The sequence below is a fragment of the Macaca thibetana genome, chromosome 7 (genome assembly GCF_024542745.1).
Source record: "Macaca thibetana thibetana isolate TM-01 chromosome 7, ASM2454274v1, whole genome shotgun sequence".
NCBI lineage: Eukaryota > Metazoa > Chordata > Mammalia > Primates > Cercopithecidae > Macaca > Macaca thibetana.
In genome coordinates, this window is record NC_065584.1 from 108,737,186 (window position 1) to 108,759,519 (window position 22,334).

The window sequence follows — 22,334 nt, forward strand, 5'->3', positions numbered from 1 at the left end:
GCTGGAGTGCTGTGGTGCCATCTCGGCTCACTGCAAGCTCTGGTTGCCGGGTTCACACCATTCTTCTGCCTCAGCCTCCCAAGAAGCTGGGACTACAGGCTCCCGCTACCACACCCGGCTAATTTTTTGTATTTTTTTTCAGTCAAGACAGGGTTTCACCATGTTAGCCAGGGTGGTCTCGATCTCCTGACCTCATGATCTGCCTGCCTCGGCCTCCCAAAGTGCTGGGATTACAGGCGTGAGCCACCGTGCCCGGGTTTTTTTTTTTTTCCTTAAGATGGAGCCTCGCTCTGTCGCCCAGGCTAGAGGGCAGTGGCGCAATCTCAGTTCACTGCAACTTCTTCCTCCCGGGTTCAAGCGATTCTTGTGCCTCAGTCTCCAGAGTGGCTAGGATTACAGACACCCACCCGGCTAATTTTTGAATTTGTACTAGAGACAAGGTTTCATCATGTTGGCCAGGCTCGTCTCAAACTTCTGACCTCAGGTGATTCACCTGCCTTGGCCTCCCAAAGTGCTGAGATTACAGGCATGAGCCACCATGCCAGGCCACTTAGCATAATTTTCAAGGTTCACACAGGTATCACTGTTTTGTTCTGTTTATTGCTGAATAATATTCCATTACATGGAAATATTACTTTGTATTTATCCATCCATCAGATGATAGACATTTGGGTTATTTCTACCTTTTTGCTATTATTAATAAAGTTGTTGAGAACTACTTCTTCTTGTTTTTTTTTGAGACAAGGTCTCACTCTTACCCAGCTGGAGTGCAGTGGCAGGATTATGGCTTAACTGCAGTGTCAATCTCCTGGGCTCAGGCAATCCTCCCTCTATAGCCTCCCAAGTAGCTAGGACCACAGGCACATACCACCATGCCCGATTAATTTTTAAATTTTTTGTGGAAATGGGATCTCACTATGTTGCCCAATCTGGTCTTGAACTCCTGAGCTCAAGTGATCCTCCTGCTTTGACTTCCCAAAGCGCCGGGATTAGAGGTGAGCCACCATGCCCAGCCTCTATGGCCTTTCATGTATGAGTTTTTGCGTAGATGCTGGTTTTGATTTCTTTTGATTGTATAGCTAAAAATGCAATTACTGGATCATAACAGCACATTTAGCTTTTGAGGAACTACCAGATAGTGGCAGCACCATTTCTCCTCCTTACCAGCAGTATGTGAGGGTTCCAGTTTCCCCACATCCACACCAAACTTGTTACCATATGTCTTTTTGATTCTAGCCATCCTAGTGGGTGTGAGGTGGTATTTCATTTCCTTGCACTTTTGATTTGCATTTTTCTAACAAGTAAGGATGTTAAACATCTTTTTATGTGCTTGTTGGCCATTTGTGTGCATTATTTGGAGAAATGTCTATTCAGATCCTTTGCTCATTTTTAATTAGGTTATCTTTTTTATTATTGAGTTGTAAGAGTTCCTTATACATTCTAAATATCAGTTCCTTACAGCCATGGGATTTTCAGTATCTTCTCCCATTCTGTGGTTGTCCTTTTTGTTTCTTAATGGAGTCTTTTGAGACACAAAAGGTTTTGATTTTGATTATGTCTGATTTATCTGTTTTTCTTACGTTGCTTATGCTTTTGGCATCATATGTAAGAAACCATTGTGTAACCCAGGTCATGATTTACTCCTGTGTTTCTTTCTAAAAGTCTTTTTTTTTTTTTTTTTTGAGACAGAGTCTTGCTCTGTCACCCAGGCTGGAGTGCAGTGGCGTGATCTCAGCTCACTGCAACCTCTGCCTCCCTGGTTCAAGCGATTCTCCTGCTTCAGCCTCCCAGGTAGCTGGGATTACAGGCGTGTGTCACCACACCCAGCTAATTTTTGCATTTTTAGTAGAGGCAGGGTTTCACCATGCTGGCCAGGCTGGTCCCGAACCCTTCACCTCAGGTGATCAGCCTGTCTTTGCCTCCCAAAGTGGTAGGATTACAGGCGTGAGCCACCGCGCCCAGCCTCTTCTAAAAGTTTTTAGTTTTAGCTCCTAATTGAAATGTATTTTCCACTTTGAGTGGATTTTTATACAGTGTGTGACCAGGTTGTGTCAGGAGCCCTGCAGACCACCCTCCATCCCCCCGACTGGCTGGGAGGACTCTCAGGGCTTAGTAGTTGTTGCACTGAAGGTTATGACTCCTTGCAGCCGAAAGACAGTCAGATCAGCAAAGGGAAAAGGCACAAGGGTGGAGTCCAGAGAAGCCAAGTGTAAACTTGTAGGTGTGCCCTGCTAGTGGAATTGCACGGGATGTGCTTATTTCTCCCAGTGATGATGTGTGATAGCACACGCAAAGTGTGGCTCAGCAGGGCAGCTCCCCAGAGCCTTGGGGTCCTGGGTTTTCACTGGGGGCCAGTCACGTGGCTGACCTTGGCTACTCAGACTCTAGGCCCTCAAAACACACACAGGAGGTCACCATGAGTCACCTTGTTAGCAGAGACTGTCTGGTCAGAGTGGTACAGCAGTAGGCCCTGGGTCCCAGGCTCACAAGAACATACTCTCTAGACAGGACACTCCCAAGGCTCAGAGCTGGTTCCTGGGATGGCCTCAGTCAGTCCTGAAGACGGGCCTTTCTTGGGGATGTGCAGAGTTTCACTCTCCCCAGCCTGCTGAATTAACCCTTTCCTGCTGGCGGGTCCACCTGGATTCTCTCGCATGTACATATCCGGTTGTCAGTACTGTTTGTTGAAAAGATGGTCTTTCCCCATTGAATTGTTTTGGCACCCGATTGAAAATCAATTGTGAGTTAACTTCTGGACTCAATTCTATCCCATTGACTCCGTCCTCTGTCTATGAGTATTTTCTCGTAGTCTCTTAATCTGTCTATAAACTGCTGATGTTCCCTTTTTCATTCTTAATGCTGGTAATTCGTGCTTCTGTCTTTTTTTTTTTTTTTTTTTTTGAGACAGAGTCTCACACAATCTCAGCTTACTGCAATCTCCACCTCCCAAGTTCAAGCTACTTCTGGCTAATTTTTGTATTTTTAGTAGATACGGGGTTTCACCTTGTTGGCCTGTCTGGTCTTGAACCCCTGACCTCAAGTGATCCGCCTTCTTCGGCCTCCCAAAGTGCTGGGATTAAAGGCGTGAGCCACCGCACCTGGCCAGCTTCTCTTTTTTCTTTGTTATTCTTGCTGGGTATTTATTTTTAGTTTTATTTTTTATTATTTATTTACTGAACAGCTTTGTCTTTGTTGATCACCCTTGATTATACGCTTGTTTTCTGTTTCATTAACTGTTGCATTTATTTATTTTGAGACAAAGTCTTGCTCTGTCACCCAGGCTGAAGTGCAGTGGCACCATCTTGGCTCACTGCAAGCTCCGCCTCCCAGGTTCAAGCAATTCTCCTGCTTCGCCTCCCAAGTAGCTGGGACTACAGGCATGCAGCACCACACCCAGCTAATTTTTGTATTTTCAGTAGAGACGGGGTTTCACCATATTGGCCAGGCTGGTCTCAAACCGCTGACCTCATGATCTGCCGCCTTGGCCTCCCAAAGTGCTGGGATTACAAGCGTGAACCACCGCACCCAGGTGCTTTTAGTTCTTTTTCTTCTATTTTGGGGGGAGTTTATTTTGGTGTTTGTAATTTGTGATGAATGTTTGGTAAGTATTAAGATTTTTATCCTTTTTACTTTTCTAATGCAGGCATCTAAAGCTCCCGGTTTACTGTTAACTTGCCTTTTCCTTCTTCCTGTAAGCGTGAATATGTAGTATTGTCATGTTCACTTAAAATGGGTTGTTCCTCGTTTGGTTTTTTAAATAGAACTTTTCTTTTTTTCTTTTTTGTTGATTAGAAAAGCAACATAAAATCATCAAACCATTTTCCAAAGTAAGTGCGCGAAAAACCCAGGCGTGGCATTAGGAAGGCCCAGTGCCCGCGGTACCATCACAGAAACGGCGCCGAGCAGCTGAGTGCGCTTTCTTCCAGACTTTTTCCTTTCTAAAATTTTCATTATTTTAATTGCATGTAGACCATGAGTCTTACATGAAAACAGTCTATTTGAAAATTCTTTACATTATTGAAGGGGGAATTAAAAACAGACTGTCAACTTTTCCACCTGAAAATTTTATGAAAAAGAAAAGCACCAAAATCATATAAGTCATGTTTCATGTACTTGTCGGACACGTCTACATTTACCCATGAATCAGGCTGTTTATAAAGCCATAGTGAGGAACACAAAAGGGGTGAATAAAACCCAGAAAGTGATGGAGGGAGACTGTGTGAAGTCTTGGGGAAACACATTTGTGTTCTTGGTAAGCGAACTTCAAACCAACAGATTTAATAAGAGTAAGAATACGCTTAGCCAAGCATGGTGGCGCCTGCCTGTAGTCCTGGTTACCCAGGAGGCTGAGGCAGGAGGATCGATTGATCCTGGGAGGTCAAGGCTGCAGTGAACTGTGATCATGCCACTGCACTCCAGCCTAGGCGACAGAGCAAGACCCTGTCTCAAAAAAGGAATCTGTCAAAAACTTTAACAAAACCAAAAAACAAAACAACCTTTTGAAATGATTACTGTAGACTGAAGAGCATTTTCAGATGCTGAAGTAGGGTTTTTGTTTTGTTTTGAGACAGCGTCTCGCTCTATCACCCAGGCTGGAGTGCAGTGGCATCGTCACGGCTCACTGCTGCCTCAAACTCCTAGGCTCAAGTGATCCTCCCGGCTCAGCCTCCTGAGTAGCTGGGGCTGCGGGCTCATGCCACCACATCTGGCTAATTTTTAAATTTTTTGGAGAGATGGGGTCTGGCCATTTTGTTCAGGCTGATCTTGAACTCTGGTCTCAAGTGATTCTCCCACCTCAGCCTCCCAAAGTGCTAGAATTATAGGTGTGAGCCACTGTGCCTGGCCAAAGAAGGGTTTTTAAGATTTTACCAGATATATTAGTCTTAGGTACAGCATTCTAGTTAAAAAATAAAAAGAAGAATTATGTTTCTCTGGTGCTATTAGATGTTCTGCTTTGGTGTCTTATACGTCAGGCGTCCACACGGCAGGTGGACTTGGGGTAAGTGTGTCTTGCTCTGCCTCACTTGCTGCTTTCAGAGAGATTTGTGGGTCTCACATAGCTATCGTGAAGTTGGCTGTATAAATATTTATAAACTGCAAAAGCAGCAAGAAAGCTCATGCAATTGTAAAAGTCATGCTTGGTTTGTGCCCTTCAGTTGTTTAGTCAGAAAGTAATAAAGCACAGTGTAATTACAAAATTACTGTCTGGAAACAGGGAAGTAATGAGCCCTGGCACCATTTTTCTGTCCCAGGAATTACTTTGGAAGCTCTTTGTCGTGTAATTATGTTCCGTCAAAGTCTTCCAGGCTGTTTCTGTGAATGGTAATTCACTGTGCCTTTGTTGTGAACAATATGGGATTTGGGCTACAACCTCTTGTAACTTCTTTTCTAGTTAATATCACGCCTGCTTTCCTGAGTCTTTTTCTTCTTTCCCATTTGAATTCCATCACAGGAGGGTGTGCCAGGGTGGATGCGTGTGTGTTTCGAGTCAGATGCATCCCTGTCCTCCAGAGGCTGACGGTCTGATTGGGAGTCAGATGCGGGCACAGTTCCATTGACTACGGCTTTGGAGAAGACGTTTTGGGGCAGGGCAGCTGCAGGGCAGGAACGTGGGAGGGCATAGGAGAGGTGCCGTGGGCGAGGAGGAGCAGCCCCTGGCATATGCCAGACAGAGGAGGCTTGGTGCCGCCCTCAGAAGGCCGTCCTTGTTGCTGTGTCCCCCGCAGGTGATCGCCATGATCAAAGGCCTGCAGGTGCTGATGGGCAGGATGGAGAGCGTGTTCAACCACGCCATCCGGCACACCGTCTATGCTGCACTGCAGGACTTCTCCCAGGTGACCCTCCGGGAGCCGCTGCGGCAGGCCATCAAAAAGAAGAAGAATGTCATCCAGAGGTCAGCCTTCCCTACGCCCTGTGCCCGCTGTGCCCACACGTCCTCGGACGAACTCGGGTTCAAACAACAGGAGCGTTAAATTCTCAAAAATGATTTCAATACATTTATCTTCAACCTCCAGATGCTCTTGGTGAATTACCTCTAAAAGTAATGCATGGGTCCAATGATTAACCCAAACAATGGACAGTAAGTCAACTGCAGGGTGTCTGGGGAGTCCGAGGATGCCGGGACAAGGTGCATTTATCCCAGGCTCACAGTGCCTGTGGGGGTCTCTGCACGGTGGAGCCCTGTTGGTGACGAGGCTGTGTTCCAAACCAGTCGAGAGACACGCCCAGGCTCCGGTCATGCGGGTGACTTCATGTCCCTGTCGGTTACTGGGGACAGCCAGCTGCAGGCAGGTGGGACCCAGCTCCGCTCTGGCCGGAGGCTGTGTTCTGCCCTCTCCCTGCCCCCAGCGTGGCTCGGAGCCACCTCACTGCTGCCCTGGGCTAACAGATGCGAACTGCAGCCCAGGCAGTCTTCTGGGAGTAGTGACACTCTCCAGAAGGCAGGCTCCTTTTAACCCTTCCTGTTGGGCTGGTCCATTACCACATCCCTCCGTGGCCCCCGCAGTAATTTGTATTTTCATGGGGGCTGTTCTGAGAGCCCGGTAGTTGGGCAAGGAGATGGTATGATTGTGAGGCTGGGGGTCTTGGCCTCCGGGCCTTGCTGATCACTTGGTGGGGTGTTCAGTGTCCTGCAGGCCATCAGGAAGACCGTGTGCGACTGGGAGACGGGGCACGAGCCCTTCAATGACCCAGCCTTGCGGGGCGAGAAGGACCCTAAGAGCGGCTTCGACATAAAAGTGCCGCGCCGCGCCGTGGGACCCTCCAGCACCCAGGTTCTCGTCCCTTGAGCCCGCCTGCGCTCTCTCCCTGGGGACCCACCCTGAGCTGCGAGTGGGTGGGGCTGGTGAGGCGGGGGTTAACTGAGGTCCCCGCTGCCCGCTCAGGCAGGGAAAGTGGCGCCCGCCTGTGGTTTCTGCTGCTCCTCTGTTTCCTGCCCAAGTGAGTCGGGAGCGTGAGCGAGCCGTGCCTTGATTGTCAGATGTGTCACGTGCACTAAGAAGGAGTCTGACTCCATTTCAACTCCCGTCCCAAAAACGTGGGCACACGTCCACGTGTCTGTATTCATTCTGTGTTTCTCGATGGGTGTTTGAATGTCTATAATCTTTACATTGGGTCTGCAAATGACCCTCCTACAGATGGGGCGTGGGAAACTGAGGTGCTGCTTGCGTGTCCTCTTGTCGTGGTCCTGAGCTGCCCACTGTCCTCTCTCCTGGTGTGTTCAGGCCTCCCCGAGGTGCTTCTCACGACTTTCACACCCGGTTTAATCCGCACCACCGCGTCTGTCCTCCGTCCTGGGGCTGGTCTTCTCCTCATCCCTGCTGGAGGCTTTTAATCTCTTCTGCCACGCTCTGGAAAGTCACCAGCGGCGCACGCTGCTGGCTCTGCAGGAGGGTCAGGGGGACGGCCCTCGGCCTGTGCGTGGTGCCGGCCACCCTCCCCGCCTCCCTCTGCGTGCGTCCCGTGTCCCTGCCTGGGGTGTGTGTGTCGCGTGACTAACGTCTCTCTCCTGCCTCTCCCTCCTGTCTGTCCGTGTCTAGCTCTACCTGGTGCGCACCATGGCCGAGTCCTTGGGCTCTGCCGAGCTGCTCAGGCAGCTCAAGTCTCTGGGCATGGAGAGGCTCTTGCATGCGGTTAACACGTTTCTGAGGCAGTCGTGCACCTACCTACCCCTTTTAACCTTTGGTGGTAAGACATCATTTGTTTCTCTTGACGTTTGTGGCACGGAGGCGAGCGGCTCTGCGGCGAGCTGTTCTTTCCCTGAAGCAGCAGCAACGTGGCCACGTAGACAGGCGCCCGGACCCCTCGGGGAGCTGGTGCGGGGCCCTCCCGGCCAGGGCATAGCAGAGCAGTCCTTCTCTCGTGGGCGTTCGGAGTTTGGCGTAACTAATGTACCGTGTATATTTTCTCCCCCACAAATGTTTCCTTGGATAATCCAGCTTTACATGGTGAGAACCATGCTAGAGTCCCTCATTGCAGACAAAAGTGGTTCCAAGAAAACCTTGAGAAGTAGCCTTGAGGGGCCCACCATATTGGACATAGAAAAATTTCATCGAGAGTCATTCTTCTACACTCACTTGATAAATTTCAGCGGTAAGAGATACTGCTGACAGCATCCGGCCCGGCATGTCCTAACACCACTAACACCGTCTAGTGCTTCTGCCTGCCTGACCACCCCGCCCCGTCCCTTGGTGCACCCAGACGGTGACTCGTCCCGCCCTCTGTGACGGCAGCTGCACGTCCCTGGCCTGAGCTCGCCCCACAGGGCGTGGCCCCTACAAGGGTATGAGCTGAGGAGCCTGGGCTGGCCCTGCGACATGAACAGAAAGTCTTTTCAACCGTGCGGAGTTGGAAACAGGCGAATGTAATCTGGTGCCTGCGTTGAGACACAGGCATTGATAAATACCAGAAATGGCCCCCGCAGTCCATGACGTGGGGGAAGGTAGCAGGTGCCCTGTGCCAGGCAAGCCCGTCCTGGGTGACGCCCGGCCACCTTGACCGGCCAGCTTGACTGGCCACCGGTGGGTGCGCTCTCTGCCCTCCGTGTGTCTGCCCCGTGTCCTCATCGAGTCGTCCGTGTCCACCTCTTGCTCAGAACAGGAACCCTGCTGTCTTGGCTGGGTGCTGCAGGTACTGGAGGAAATCGTACCACTTTTGCTGTTAACTCCATGAAAGGGTGGAGTTCGAGCGTGGGCTCTTGTAATCTGTCTCATTTTTGTATTAGCCAGACCTCCCTGAGGGTGCCTCTAATGCTGCAGCCTGGACATTGGTTTTTATCCTAAGCGAAAGTAAAGAAGTCCTGTTTGTTTTTTTGCTTTTTTGTTTTTTGAGATGAAGTCTTGCTCTGTCGCCCAGGCTAGAGTACAGTGGGGTGGTCTCAGCTCACTGGAACCTCTGCCTCCCAGGTTCAAGAGATTCTCCTCCCTCAGCCTCCCGAGTATCTGGGATTACAGGCGCCCACCACTGCGCCCGGCTAGTTTTGTATTTTTGGTTGAGACGGGGTTTCACCATGTTGGCCAGGCTGGTCTCGATCTCCTGACCTTGCGATCCACCCGCCTTGGCCTCCCAAAGTACTGGGATTACTGGCGTGAGCCACTGCGCCCAGCCAGAAGTCCTGTTTTTATGTCTCCTTTTGAAAAGAGCATTTTTAGGTAAAACAGTGGCTCACACCTGTTAATCCTAACCCTTTGGAGAGCCAAGGCAGGAGAATCACTTGAAGCTGGGAGTTTGAGACCAGCCTGGGCAACATGACGAGACCCCCATCCCTACAAAAAATACAAAAATCAGCTAGGTTTGGTGGCACGTGCTTGTGTTCTCAACTACTCTGGAGGCTGAGGCAGGAGGATGGCTTGAGCCCAGGAGTTGAAGGCTGCAGTGAGCTATGATCATGCCACTGCCCTCCAGCCTGGGTGACAGAGGGAGAGAGACTCTGTCTTAAAAAAAAAAAAAAAGACACTTTTTCCTGGGTCCCACTGAAGGGCTAACGGTTGATGAGGTGGCTTTACCTGCAGCCATGCCCAGCTGGTCCTGTCCCTAGTGCAAGGCCCCAGTGACCCCTCCCCACTCATGTCCATGCTGCATGGCTTGGGGCTGAGTGAGGAGGAGCAGGCACCCAATACACAGCCCCTTGTGTCATCTCTGCTAAAGATTTTTTTTTTTTTGCTTGCGGGAAATAACATGGTGTTGTTTGAACCCTCCCAGAAACGCTGCAGCAGTGCTGTGACCTTTCGCAGCTGTGGTTCCGAGAGTTCTTCCTGGAGCTGACCATGGGCAGGAGGATCCAGTTCCCCATTGAAATGTCAATGCCCTGGATCCTGACGGACCACATCCTGGAGACCAAGGAGGCGTCCATGATGGAGTGCGTGTCGGGGGGGCCAGTCTCCAGCCTTTGCGTGTGGTGACCAGGGGTCTCAAAAGAGGTGGAGTGGAGGAGGACGGGACTGTTTTATTTGAAATCATGTTTCCGGGCCTGCGCAAAATAACAAGACCCCAATCTCTACAAAAATAAGACCGGGCGCGGTGGCTCACACCTGTAATCCCAACACTTTGGGAGGCCGAGGTGGGCGCATTACGAGGGCAGGAGATCGAGACCATCCTGGCTAACACGGTGAAACTCTGTCTCTACTAAAAATACAATAAATTAGCCGGGCATGGCGGCGGGCGCCTGTAGTCCCAGCTGCTGGGGAGGCTGAGACAGCAAAATGGTGTGAACCTGGGAGGCGGAGCTTGCAGTGAGCCAAGATCATGCCACTGCACTCCAGCCTGGCAACAGAGCGAGACTCCCTCCCAAAAAAAAAAAAAAAAAAAAATTGAGAAAACTTATCCTGGTGTGCTGGCTGATGCGGGAGGATTCCTTTACCACAGAAGTTTGTGGCTGCGGTGAGCTATGGATTGCACCACTGCATTCCAGCCTGGCCACATAGCAAGACCTTGTCTCCAAAAAAAAAAAAAGTCATGTTTCCTGGGGTAAAGCTTTAGAGGTTAATACGAGTAACTAACTAGTTTCTTGGCGTCAGACTGGAATTGAGAGCTCAGGCACTAGAACCAGTCACGTTCGTCCTTTGCATGGGTGCTGGCTGGGGCCCGGGGACTCAGCCTGGACCAGGGAGATGGATGAACCTGGACCCTCCCCAGGCCTTTGTAGTGCAGGCCCTGTGAGGTGGCCATGCCCGGGAGCTGCCACGTGGGGGTCCTGTGGCCGGCCTCTTGTTGACGCAGCCTCTGACCCAGATGAAGTGGGGAAAGGAAGTATTGATCGAACAGCTTTGTTTTGGGGGTCAGGACTCTGGACCTAGATGGAAGGGTCAGTCTTTGAAAATATGAAGTCTTGGCCGGGCGCGGTGGCTCAAGCCTGTAATCCCAGCACTTTGGGAGGCCGAGACGGGTGGATCACGAGGTCAGGAGATCGAGACCATCCTGGCTAACACCGTGAAACCCCGTCTCTACTAAAAATACAAAAAACTAGCCGGGCGAGGTGGCGGGCGCCTGTAGTCCCAGCTACTCCGGAGGCTGAGGCAGGAGAATGGCATAAACCCGGGAGGCGGAGCTTGCAGTGAGCTGAGATCCGGCCACTGCACTCCAGCCCGGGCTACAGAGCAAGACTCCGTCTCAAAAAAAAAAAAAAAAAAAAAAAAAAAAAAAAAGAAAATATGAAGTCCATGGAAGGGAAAGTGTTTGGAAAAGGGTGTGTCTCATGGTGGGCGACTGGGGAGCTGCCCAGCGGGTCTGTCTTCTGAGCACCATGAGTGGGAAGCCCCTGAGTTCCTCGTGCATCACTCCTCACACATCCCTCGTGGTGCCCAGGAGATGGTACGGACAGCCACCTTACACTCTCTGTGGCTGTGGCATGGCCATGCCATCTTTGTGGGCAGAGTCTCTGGTGGCTCGTTCCGCAGCATTGGGGTGGTGTGAGGAGCTGGAAGGAGGCCTCCTTCAGGCATGCGCCTCCTTGCCCCGGCCATGGCCTTTGTCCAGGTATGAGGCAGTGGGAGACAGGCCTTCAGCCATGGGCCCATGCTGGACATGCTTCTGGTCAGCTGTGGGATCCAGGACCTTCACCTTTGTATTTGTTTTTAAATGTTTGATGCTGTCTGTGTATTTCCGTCGGTGTAATTTTTTCTTTTTTCTTTTTTTTGAGGCAAAGCCTTGCTCTGTTGCCCAGGCTGGAGTGCAGTGGCACAATCTCAGTTCACTGCAACCTCCGCCTCCCAGGTTCAAGCAATTCTTCAGCCTCAGTATCCCAAGTAACTGGGACTACAGGCACGAGCCACTACGCCTGGCTAATTTTTGTATTTTTAGTAGAGATGAGTTTCATCATGTTGGCCAGGCTGGTCTCAAACTCCCGACCTCAAGTGATCCACCCACCTTGGCCTCCCAAAGTGCAGGGATTACAGGCATGAGCCACTGCGCCCGACCACCTTTGTTCTTTTCCAGTCAGCTCATTCGTCCCCCTCCCTGCCCCCAACAGAGACAACGTCTTGCTTTATTGCCCAGGCTGGAGTGCAGTGGTGCAAAGACAGCTCACTGCAGCTTCAACCTTCCAGGCTCCGGCGATCCTCCTGCCTCAGCCTCCTGAGTAGCTGGGACTACAGGCATGCGCCATCACACCTGGCTAATTGTTTTGTGTTTCATGGAGATGGGGTCTTGCAATGTGGTCCAACCTGGTCTCAAACTCCTGGCCTCATGTTATCTTCCTGCCTGGTCCACCTAAAGTGCCGGAGTTCATTCTCTATCTTTTTTTTTTTTTTGGACAGGGTCTCACTCTGTCACGTAGGCTAGAGTGCAGTGGCACGATCTCGGCTCATTGCAGCCTCGACCTCTCAGGCTCAAGTGATCCTTCTACGCTCAGCCTCCCGAGTAGCTGGGACTACAGGCATGCACCATCACACCCAGATAGTTTTTTGTAGTTCTGTTAGAGACAGTGTCTTGCCCTATTGCTCACCTGGTCTCGATCTCCTGACCTTGTGATCTGCACACCTCAGCTCCACAAAGTGCTGGGATTACAGCCATGAGCCACCAAGCCTGGCCCTTTGAGTTCATTCTTGAAATAAAAAAATAGCTTAATTTTCTTGTTAAAAAAGAAACACTATGTACTTGTAGTGAAATATTTTAAAGGCTGCTAAGTGAGAAGATGCAGGCAGGTGGAGGCCCTTGTCTGTGCGTGACCTTGAGTGGGTGTGTGCTGTCCCCAGGTGTCCTCACAGCCTGGTGGGTGTGGCAGCCACCTCAGGCGCGGCCACCAGGGCTTTCACAGGTGCACTGTGTGATGTTTGGAGTGAAAATTGTTTTTCCTTACGTGAGAGGTGAAAAGCGGAGTTGAGTTTCTGAGGTGGGGGGAGGCTGTGGGAGCTGCGAGTGCAGGGCGGAGGCTGCTGGTGACTGCTGTGTCCTCTGCAGGTATGTGCTCTACTCCCTGGACCTGTACAATGACAGCGCCCACTACGCGCTCACCAGGTTCAACAAGCAGTTCCTCTACGACGAAATCGAGGCCGAGGTGAGGCCCATGCAGCTCCATGTCTGTTCATTTCTCTCAATTAAATCTCCTTTCTCATTTTGTTTTCTTCCAAGTATTAAACTTTCCTTAAAACATAAGACAATGTAAACCGAGAAGCAAGCATGTGGGAGCGAGCCCTTCCTCCGTGGATCTGCGCCCGCGCTCAGTGCGGGAGGTGCTTTTTCACTTGACCGCGTGTCACTGCGGTGTCTGCGTCCTCATCTGTTTTTGGTTATGATCTTTGCCCTGAAGCAACTCCTGTTTGATTTCTCTGCTTTTTTGGTGTTGGATTTTGTAAATAGCACTCTGCTGCACCCCCTGGCACGTTTTTATTTGCATCGCGTGACTTCTATAGGACCAATTCCCACAGGTGGAATTCTCAGGTTAGCGTGTGCACATATAAGGAGAAGAACCTTATTCCACGTCGCCGCCTCTGCCTTCTCACAAAGACCCCCTGAAAACGGGGCTCCAGGGAGATGTCACAGGTCCCCGGCCCTGCAGGATGGGAGGAGGGCAGAGATGCCCTTCTTGACCCTGTCTGCCGGGCCCCCTGGGTCCTGGCTCCCGCTTGCCACCAAGCACAGGTGTTCTCACGGTTCCAGGAGGTAGTGCTAGTCCCATCTGCAAGTAAGGGTCTTTTGGGGGTGTCTCCTGATCAATCTCACACCCAGAACAGCCGCTGTGCTCCAGGGAAGGCCCAGGGGCGGCCCTCAGTGGTGTCTCCTGGAGTGCACAGTAGGTGGAGCTGTCCCAGGCAGGGACCCACGTGCGGTGCACAGTAGTGTCTTGTGGTCACTGCACACGGTGAAGAGAGACTTGCGGTGGTGCGACCTCCACTTCCCCAGTTCAAGCGATTCTCGTGCTCAGCCTCCCTAGTAGCTGGGACCACAGGTGCGTGCCACCACACCAGGCTAATTTTTTGTGTTTTTAGTAGCGATGGGGTTTTGCCATGTTGGCGGGGCTGGTGAACTCCTGACCTCAAGTGATTTGCCCACCTCGGCCTTGCAAAGTGCTGGGATTACAGGTGTGAGCCACCATGGCTGGCCTAGTTTCTTTTTCCTAACAAGAGCCTCAGGCCGGGTGCAGTGGCTCACGCCTGCAATCATGGCACTTTGGGAAGCCGAGGCTGGTGGATCACCTGAGGTCACGAATCTGAGACCAGCCTGACCAACATGGTGAAACCTCGTCTCTAATAAAAATACAAAAATTAGCCCAGTATGGTGCTGGGCACCTGTAATCCCAACTACTCAGGAGGCTGAGGCAGGAAGATCACTTGAAGCTGGGAGGCAGAGCTTGCAGTGAGCCGAGATCGCACTGCTACACCCCAGCCTGGGTGACAGAGCAGGACTCTTATCTCAAAAAAACAAAAAAGCCTCAGTTAGTTGCCTTAACGAAACATTTTGTTTTTCAGCTTGTTGTTTGATCTTGCTTTAGGGAATCACACTGTAACGTGTGCTTTCTTTTTCTTCAGGTGAATCTATGTTTTGACCAATTTGTTTACAAGCTAGCAGACCAGATATTTGCATATTATAAGGTTATGGCAGGAAGGTGAGTATCTGGTGTGTGATTTTGATACAAAACGTTTCATAATTTGATCTGACGTTCCCATTACAATTTGTAGTGTATGAAAAACTTTGTCTTCTTTCTGTACTAGTTTGCTTCTTGATAAACGGTTACGATCAGAATGCAAGAATCAGGGAGCCACGATCCACCTCCCGCCGTCTAACCGCTACGAAACGCTGCTGAAGCAGAGGCATGTGCAGGTGAGCTGGGCCCGGCCGAGGTGAGGACTAGAGTGTGCGTTGGAAAGCCTGAGTTTTCAGCTGGGTGTGGTGGCTCCCGCCTGTAATCCCAGCACTTTGGGAGGCCGAGGCGGGCAGATCACCTGAGGTCGGGAGTTCGAGACCAGCCTGTCCAACATGGCGAAACCCCGTCTCTACTAAAAATACAAAAACTAGCTGGGCGTGGTGGTGCATACCTGTAGTCCCAGCTGCTCTGGGATGCTCAGGCAGGAGAATCACCTGAACCCGGGAGGTGGAGGTTGCAGTGAGCTGAGATTGCACCACTGCACTTCAGCCTGGGCGACAGAGTTTTTTGAGACAGAGCCGTCTCAAAAAAAACAAAGAAAGAAAAAAAAATTGAAATTTCTTATAGCTAACTAGGTTTTACTAGATATCAGCTTGGCTTGTGACTGTGAACGTCCTTACAAATTGTTAGGCATTGAAAGACACGCCCTTTCTGCTGGGTCACCTGACACACAGGGAACACCTGCAGCATGCTGCACCTGCCCTGCGGCTCCCGGGGGCGGGCATAGCCCGGAGCGGTCAGCCCTTCTCCGGGAGCCCAAAAGCCAGAGCTTAAAAAGAATGAAGGCCAGGCACGGTGGCTCAAGCCTGTAATCCCAGCACTTTGGGAGGCCAAGGCGGGCAGATCACAAAGTCAGGAGATCGAGACCATCCTGGCTAGCACAGTGAAACCCCGTCTCTACTAAAAATACAAAGAATTAGCCGGGCATGGTGGCAGGCGCCTGTAGTCCCAGCGATACGGGAGGCTGAAGCAGGAGAATGGCGTGAACCTGGGAGGTGGAGCTTGCAGTGAGCCGAGATCACACCACTGCACTCCAGCCTGGGCGACAGAGCGAGACTCCGTCTCAAAAAAATAAATAAATAAAAGTAAATAAATAAAAGAATGAAGGTGAGAAGCACTCATCAGTTCAGAGCATCAGAGAAAACTTTCTCCTGGCCAGCAGAAAGAATTTAAAGATATACGGTGCTTATTTTTTACAGCTTTTAAGAAAATGATACACATTGCATGCCTGTATCAAAACATGTCATGTACCCCATAAATATGTACCCTTACTACGTACCCACAAACATTAAAAAAAAGAAAAATAGTTAAAAGTGATGTTACATCACACACATACAACTAGTAAAATGTGGAAAACTAAAACAAAATTGCACTTGATTCTACTGTCTGTACACCAATAATCACCATGCACGTTTTTGGACCTTTTTCACCAGGGCTTTGTCATATTTTTATGTTGTCAGAATAACACTTAAGTGTGAATATGTTCCTAGTATGTTGAAATAGGGAATAATTTTCTCTTATCATCGTAACACCTGTAAAAAGACACACACAGGCTGCCGTGTATGTGGGGAGATGGGTCCTGAACGGGTCCTGAACATGGTTGTAAAGGGTGTCGTTACTGAGAGACCGGCTTCTCCAGGGTCTCTGGTGAGGCTTTGGTTGTGTTTGAGCTGCTCATGTCCGCTCTTGCCCTGCCATCCTTCCCTTTGTACGCCAGCTCCTCGGCAGGTCGATAGACCTCAATCGTCTGATCACGCAGCGTGTCTCAGCAGCCGTGTCTAAGTCCCTGGAACTGGCGATTGGTCGATTTGAAAGTGAAGATTTGACCTCCATAGTTGTAAGTAATTTTACTTTGCGCTATTGATTAAATTGGACTAAGGGTAGGTCCAGTTCTTGTATAGATAATAAAAGAGATGCGCTCACTGAGCATGGTCTATACCAAGCCTCTTTTGCAGCACCTACACTCGTGTTCACGATGCTAAACTGACTTTAACGAACACATAACACCAGTCTTGAAAAGAATCGTCAACTATGGCAAAAGGTAGCACACCACTTAATAAGATGTTTACATTTTAGTATTAACGAGCTAGGAGATAAAAATGTTTAACTTTGGCAAGTACGGTGGCTCATGCCTGTAATCCCAGCACTTTGGGAGGCTGAGGCGGGTGGATCATTTGGGCTCAGGAGTTCGAGACCAGCTTGGCCAGCATAGTGAAACCCCATCTCTACTAAAACTACAAAAATTAGCCGGGTGTGATGGTGCGCACCTGTATTCCCAGCTACTCGGGAAGCTGAGGCAGGAGAATTGCTTGAATCCAGGAGGTGGAGGTTGCCGTGAGCCGAGATTGTGCCATTGCACTCCAGCCTGGAAGACACAGCAAGACTCCATCTCAAGGAAAAAAAAAAAAGAAATGTCTTCTTTAGGGACCGAGAGAGCCCATAAGACTCTTCCTGCTAATTCCTCTACCCCTACATTTTGCTCGGCTGTCTCAGTTCATCTCAGCTCCAGGTAAGGTCTAATCCTTCTCCTGTTACCTGGACCTTCAGGTTTCCCAGTGAGGATGTGTGTTTGGGGCCAGCGTCCCCCCTCACCCTCTCTGGGCCCTCAGCCATTTTTTGGCTGTCTCACGGAGGCTGCAGGGCAAGCCGCTTCCTTCAGAGGGTCTGTGGATTCTCCTGGCTTTCCTGGTATGTCCCTGTGGATTCTCCTGGCTTTCCCGGTATGTCCCTGTGGTATTTCTTGAAACAAAAGTTTGCAGTGTGAGTCTTCACTTGCTGCTCTGTTCGTCGGAGTGGGAGCTGCAGGTTAGACCCGCCTCTGTCTGCCATTTTTCCCTGTGTCTCTATCAGAATTTGAACACAGGAAGGGGCAAGACTAAGGAACAGGAAAACAGGCATTAAAAACATCTGAACTGGGGAACAGAGAAAAGTAAAAATGGATGAAACAGAAAAGAGCATAAGAAAGTGGACAACAGTGGAAAGACCTAACGTGTAACTGGAGTGTTAGAGGAGGTGAGAGAGCGTGGCATCGCGGAAGAGTTGTCTGAAGAGAAGATGGCAGAAAGACCTTAACATGGGTAGAAGACACCGGCCTGCCACTGAGGTGTGCCACCCAACTGCACGTGCTGGAGCCAGGGCCGGAGCCACAGGGGGACCTCAGTGAGCGGGCCCCCAAGCCACAGCTCTGTGGATCTCCTGACTACCCCCAACTCTGACCCTCGGCCTGTGGTGCCTTTGAATCTTTAGGATGTAATCAGAGCTAGTATGCAGTAAGCCTGAACAGGCTGGTTGTCTTCCCTTCTCCAGTGCACGGTCATTGGTGCATGGCCACATGTCCGTTTCCACTGGGGGAACAAGGGGAGGGTTTACACTATGCATTTTCTAACAAAATGCACGAGGTCCTTTCTCCCCTTCACCCGAGGAGCTCTGGGTCCGAGAACTGGTTGAGGAGCCGTGATTTCTTGTATGATGATTGAAGTTAGACTTGTATTGGGTAGGCCTAGGGCTTTTCCCTTTATCCAGACCAAATGGGACTTCCGAAGGCTGGTCGTTTGTGCCAGCCCTGGGGATACCACCATCTGCTAGTCCACACTGGCACTCCTGTGGGTCCAGCCATTTGAGTACACGTGGGTTGTGCTGCCCACCACCTGGCACCATTGGAGTCAAGGAGCCCCGGCTGATGGCCAACAGAGAATAACTTAGAACTTTTCAAAGATGCCTCAGGTGAGATCAGGTTTGACGCTGCTGTCTCTGGAATTGAATAAATCAAAATTCCCTCCGAAGACAAAGCTGCCTGTGGGAGAAGCTGCTGGGAATAGCATGTAAGCTGTAAGGGTTAGGGTCGTGGCAGAGGGGAGCCTGAGAGGCAGGTCTCAGAAGGCTTGAGCCAGCGCTGTTACTATTGGCCCTGACCAGCCCGTCTTCCTCTTCAGAAGCGTGAGGGAGCTTATTTCACTTCCAGTCGAGCCGCAGGGAAGGATCACGGCGCAATCTCCTTTAGACGTGTTACAGCAAAAAAGAAAATGGAAGTGCACAACATTGTCCCTGCAGGCAGCGGAGGCTCGCCAGAGACTCCCACGGACCATGCAGACTGGACCTCGTTCTTCACAGTCAGCTAAAAGAGATTAAGCAAGTAGTAGCTGCTGTGAAAGAATAATATAAATCAGAATTTTTAGAGATCCAGAAATACGCTAGGCACAGTAGCTCACACATGTAATCCCAGCACTTTTGGAGGCCGAGGTGGGTGGATTGCCTGAAGTCAGGAGTTTAAGACCAGCCTGGCCAACATGGTAAAACCCTGTGTCTACTAAAAATACAAAAATTAGCCGGGCGTGGTGGTGGGCGCCTGTAATCCCAGCTACTCGGGAGGCTGAGGCAGGAGAGTTGCTTGAACTCGGGAGGCAGAGGTTGCAGTGAGCCAAGATTGTGCCATTGCACTCCAGCCTGGTTGACAGAGCAAGACTCTGTCTCAAAAAAAAAAAAAAAAAAAAAAAATCCAGAAATAAGCTTATAGGAAAAACGAAAGTTTTGAAAAGAGAAATCATGAAAACTCATGAAAAAAATTGAAAAGAAAAAGAGATTTCAAAACCGCAGACCTACACCAGAAATAACACAATGGATGATGACTTAGAAATACTAAGAATGAAGGCCGGGCGCAGTGGCTCACGCCTGTAATCCTAGCACTTTAGGAGGCCGAGGTGGGCGGATCACAAGGTCAGGAGGTCGAGACCATCCTGGCTAACACGGTGAAACCCTGCCTCTACTAAAAACACAAAAAAATTAGCCGGGCGTGGTGGCGGCGCCTGTGGTCCCAGCTACTCGGGAGCTTGCAGTGAGCTGAGATCACGTCCCTGCACTCCAGCCTGGGTGACAGAGCGAGACTCCATCTCCAAAAAAAAAAAAAAAAAAAAAAGAGGTACATTTTTAAAAGCAAAAAGAAATTAAAGCCAATTTGAGAGGAAATGATGCTGTCAAATGATCACATGATGGAGGATGAAGAGTCAATGTACCTGTCATACAGGTTCCTCAAGAAGAAAACCAAAGCAACGGAACAGGGCTGACTGGCGTTTACTTCAAGAAAATGTTGGTAAAATAGAAGACACCTTGAAAGTGTCTATTAAAAGCATACATCATGTACTCGGTAAAGCCGACCCAAACTGGTCAACACTTAGAAATACTGCATCTTAGACTGGTTGAAGATTAGAAAAAAAATAATATGTTAAAAACGGTATGCAGTGAAAGTTTTGGACTTTCCAGATGAGGAAGAAGTCCTTGGGCTGTCTGAGCAGGACAGGCGGGGAAGGAAAATCCAACTGTCCTCGGACCTTCGCCAGAGCCGAGGAAAGGAAGTGTGAATCGAGGGTTTGGTCGCCGGTCAAATCGACCTTCTGAGAATAAAGGCTGCAGACAGATGGTCACGAACGTGCCAGGGCTCGGAGGATTGTTCTTTCCTGGAGAACAGACCTTGGCTGGCAGACACTGGGCGCTGGCGGGCACCGTGCGTGTCCCTGTGGGCATCTCTGCACTGCACAGCAGGGCTCCGCGTGTTCACCGTTGGAGTCAAACGGGTTGAGACTCAGACCTGTAGCGGCCTGGTTTTTTTTTTTTTCTGAGACGGAGTCTTGCTCTGTCGCCCAGGCTGGGGTGCAGTGGCGGGATCTCAGCTCACTGCAAGCTCCGCCTCCCGGGTTCCCGCCATTCTCCTGCCTCAGCCTCCCGAGTAGCTGGGACTACAGGCGCCCGCCAGCTCGCCCGGCTAGTTTTTTGTATTTTTTAGTAGAGACGGGGTTTCACCGTGTTAGCCAGGATGGTCTCGATCTCCTGACCTCGTGATCCACCCATCTCGGCCTCCCAAAGTGCTGGGATTACAGGCTTGAGCCACCGCGCCCAGCCTAGCGGCCTTTTTTTGCGAGTGTAATTTGGTACAAGCCATGGTGTTTCTGTTGGCATTGGCCAAATATGATTTTGAGTAAAATCATTAGTCAAAGCTTTGACCGAGGCCATTACTGTCCAATAGAAATAGAATGCAAGTCAGATCCGTAATTTGAAATTTTCCCGTGGTCACATTAGAAAAGGAAATAGGTGAAGTTATTTTTCATAAAGTGCTTAATCCACTGTATCCCCATATTAGTTCACCACGTCATTCCTATGGCATTATAATTGAGGTGGATATTTGCTAGTCCGTTTCATCCTACTCAGTCTTTGAAATCTGGTGTCTCATGTAGCACCCCTCAGGTGGTGGCAGCTGTGCTCCGGCCCCACCTGCCACATTGGACAGTGCAGCCTGGACCAGCTCCAGAGCAGCACACGTGAGGGCTTGCAAGGCCTGTGAGAACGAGCGCACCTGCCCCGCCACCCAGACGCGCATTTCAGTGTCTCCAGGCACCTCAGAGAAAGCTGGCTCAGCTCTGATGCCCAGGGAGATGCAGCCACCGGCTGGGCTTATGCCGCAGGGCGGGGCTGGGGCTCAGCGGGTGCGTGGGGGGAGGGTGGCAGTAGCAGGCCACACGTGCACTGCCCCACAGGGTGCTGGACGGCAGGGGTAGGTGGCGTGGAGGTGACTGCAGTGGAGAAAGGCGTGGCCCAGTGGGAGTGACTGTGAAAAGGTGGGGTGCCCTTCGAGAAGCAAGCTCATGTCACCTGTCAGAGCCTACGCTTGCTGGGACCGTGAGGCCTGGGTGGGATCAGAGGCCACTCAGCGCCTCCTTCCGGCCTGGACCAGCTCTGTCACCCACCCGTCTTTGGTCCCACAGGAGCTGGATGGCCTGTTGGAAATCAACCGCATGACGCACAAGCTGCTGAGCCGGTACCTGACACTGGACAGCTTCGACGCCATGTTCCGGGAGGCCAACCACAATGTGTCAGCGCCCTATGGGAGGATCACCCTGCACGTGTTCTGGGAGCTCAACTACGACTTCCTGCCCAACTACTGCTACAACGGCTCTACCAACCGGTGAGCGTGCCCACCACACAGGCGCCCACGGGAGGAGCTCAGGGACCCCCGTCCCCGCAGGCTTCCTCCATGGCACCAGGTCCCTGTCTCCCCACTCTTCCCGCTCCCCGTGACTTCTCAACACGAAGAGCACGCAGGCCCTCCGGTGTCTTCCGTGTGCACAGGGAGCCTCGGGCCCACCCTCGCGTGGACGGTCGTGGCTTTGCACGTGGGGCTGGAATGGGCTGCGTCTCCTGGCTTTCTGTCTGCCTGATGGTGGAAGTGGGGTGACTGCTTCTCATGCTTCCATGCTGGGATGTTGGGGTGTGGGGGAGCCACCCTCCCGCCCACTGCCCATGGACAACGTGAAGTGATATGATTGGTGGTGAAACGGTGGACGCTGGCAGTATCCTGAGGTTCAGCCTCAGAGTAGGGCCTGAGTCCTGGGACAGCCCTGCCTTGGGCTCCACACACCGGGCAGCGGCCATTCTGGCTGAGGTTCCTTCTCTGGGCAGTGAGTTCAGCTCCTACACAGCATCGGCTCATGCCAGGGATGTGTGTGTGTCACCCATCATGCCTTCCCATAGACACTAGCAGCCCGGGGGGGATGAGTAGGGCACCAAGCAAGGTGCCTGGCTGCCGAGCTCCATCCAGAGACAGAGGAGTGCAGGTGATGCATGTGTGTGCACACGCGTGTGTTGGGAGAACCTTTACAAATAAGTGCTTGTGCTTGCCGCTGGATCTCTGCATCCGCCCACATGTGGCTGAATTCTTACCGACTCGTAGGCCCAGAGTTTTGTGTCTCGGGAGACAGGATGCTGAGCT

At 51.0% G+C, this 22,334-nt stretch overlaps 1 protein-coding gene across 7 annotated transcripts in view; it reads left to right on the forward strand.

The window, feature by feature from the left end:
• CYFIP1 (cytoplasmic FMR1 interacting protein 1) overlaps positions 1 to 22,334 on the forward strand; it is a 117,210-nt gene that overhangs the window by 58,823 nt on the left and 36,053 nt on the right. For 3 of the 7 annotated variants that reach the window (XM_050796117.1, XM_050796116.1, XM_050796121.1), the window contains exons 14-22: positions 5,727 to 5,893; positions 6,626 to 6,773; positions 7,539 to 8,091; positions 9,700 to 9,856; positions 12,895 to 12,991; positions 14,463 to 14,539; positions 14,646 to 14,754; positions 16,296 to 16,415; positions 21,331 to 21,530. In XM_050796117.1, coding sequence (XP_050652074.1) covers positions 5,727 to 5,893; positions 6,626 to 6,773; positions 7,539 to 8,091; positions 9,700 to 9,856; positions 12,895 to 12,991; positions 14,463 to 14,539; positions 14,646 to 14,754; positions 16,296 to 16,415; positions 21,331 to 21,530 — 1,628 coding nt within the window. The remainder of the gene's footprint in view (positions 1 to 5,726; positions 5,894 to 6,625; positions 6,774 to 7,538; positions 8,092 to 9,699; positions 9,857 to 12,894; positions 12,992 to 14,462; positions 14,540 to 14,645; positions 14,755 to 16,295; positions 16,416 to 21,330; positions 21,531 to 22,334) is intronic. The other 4 variants (XM_050796119.1, XM_050796118.1, XM_050796122.1 and 1 more) reach the window with 2 other exon arrangements.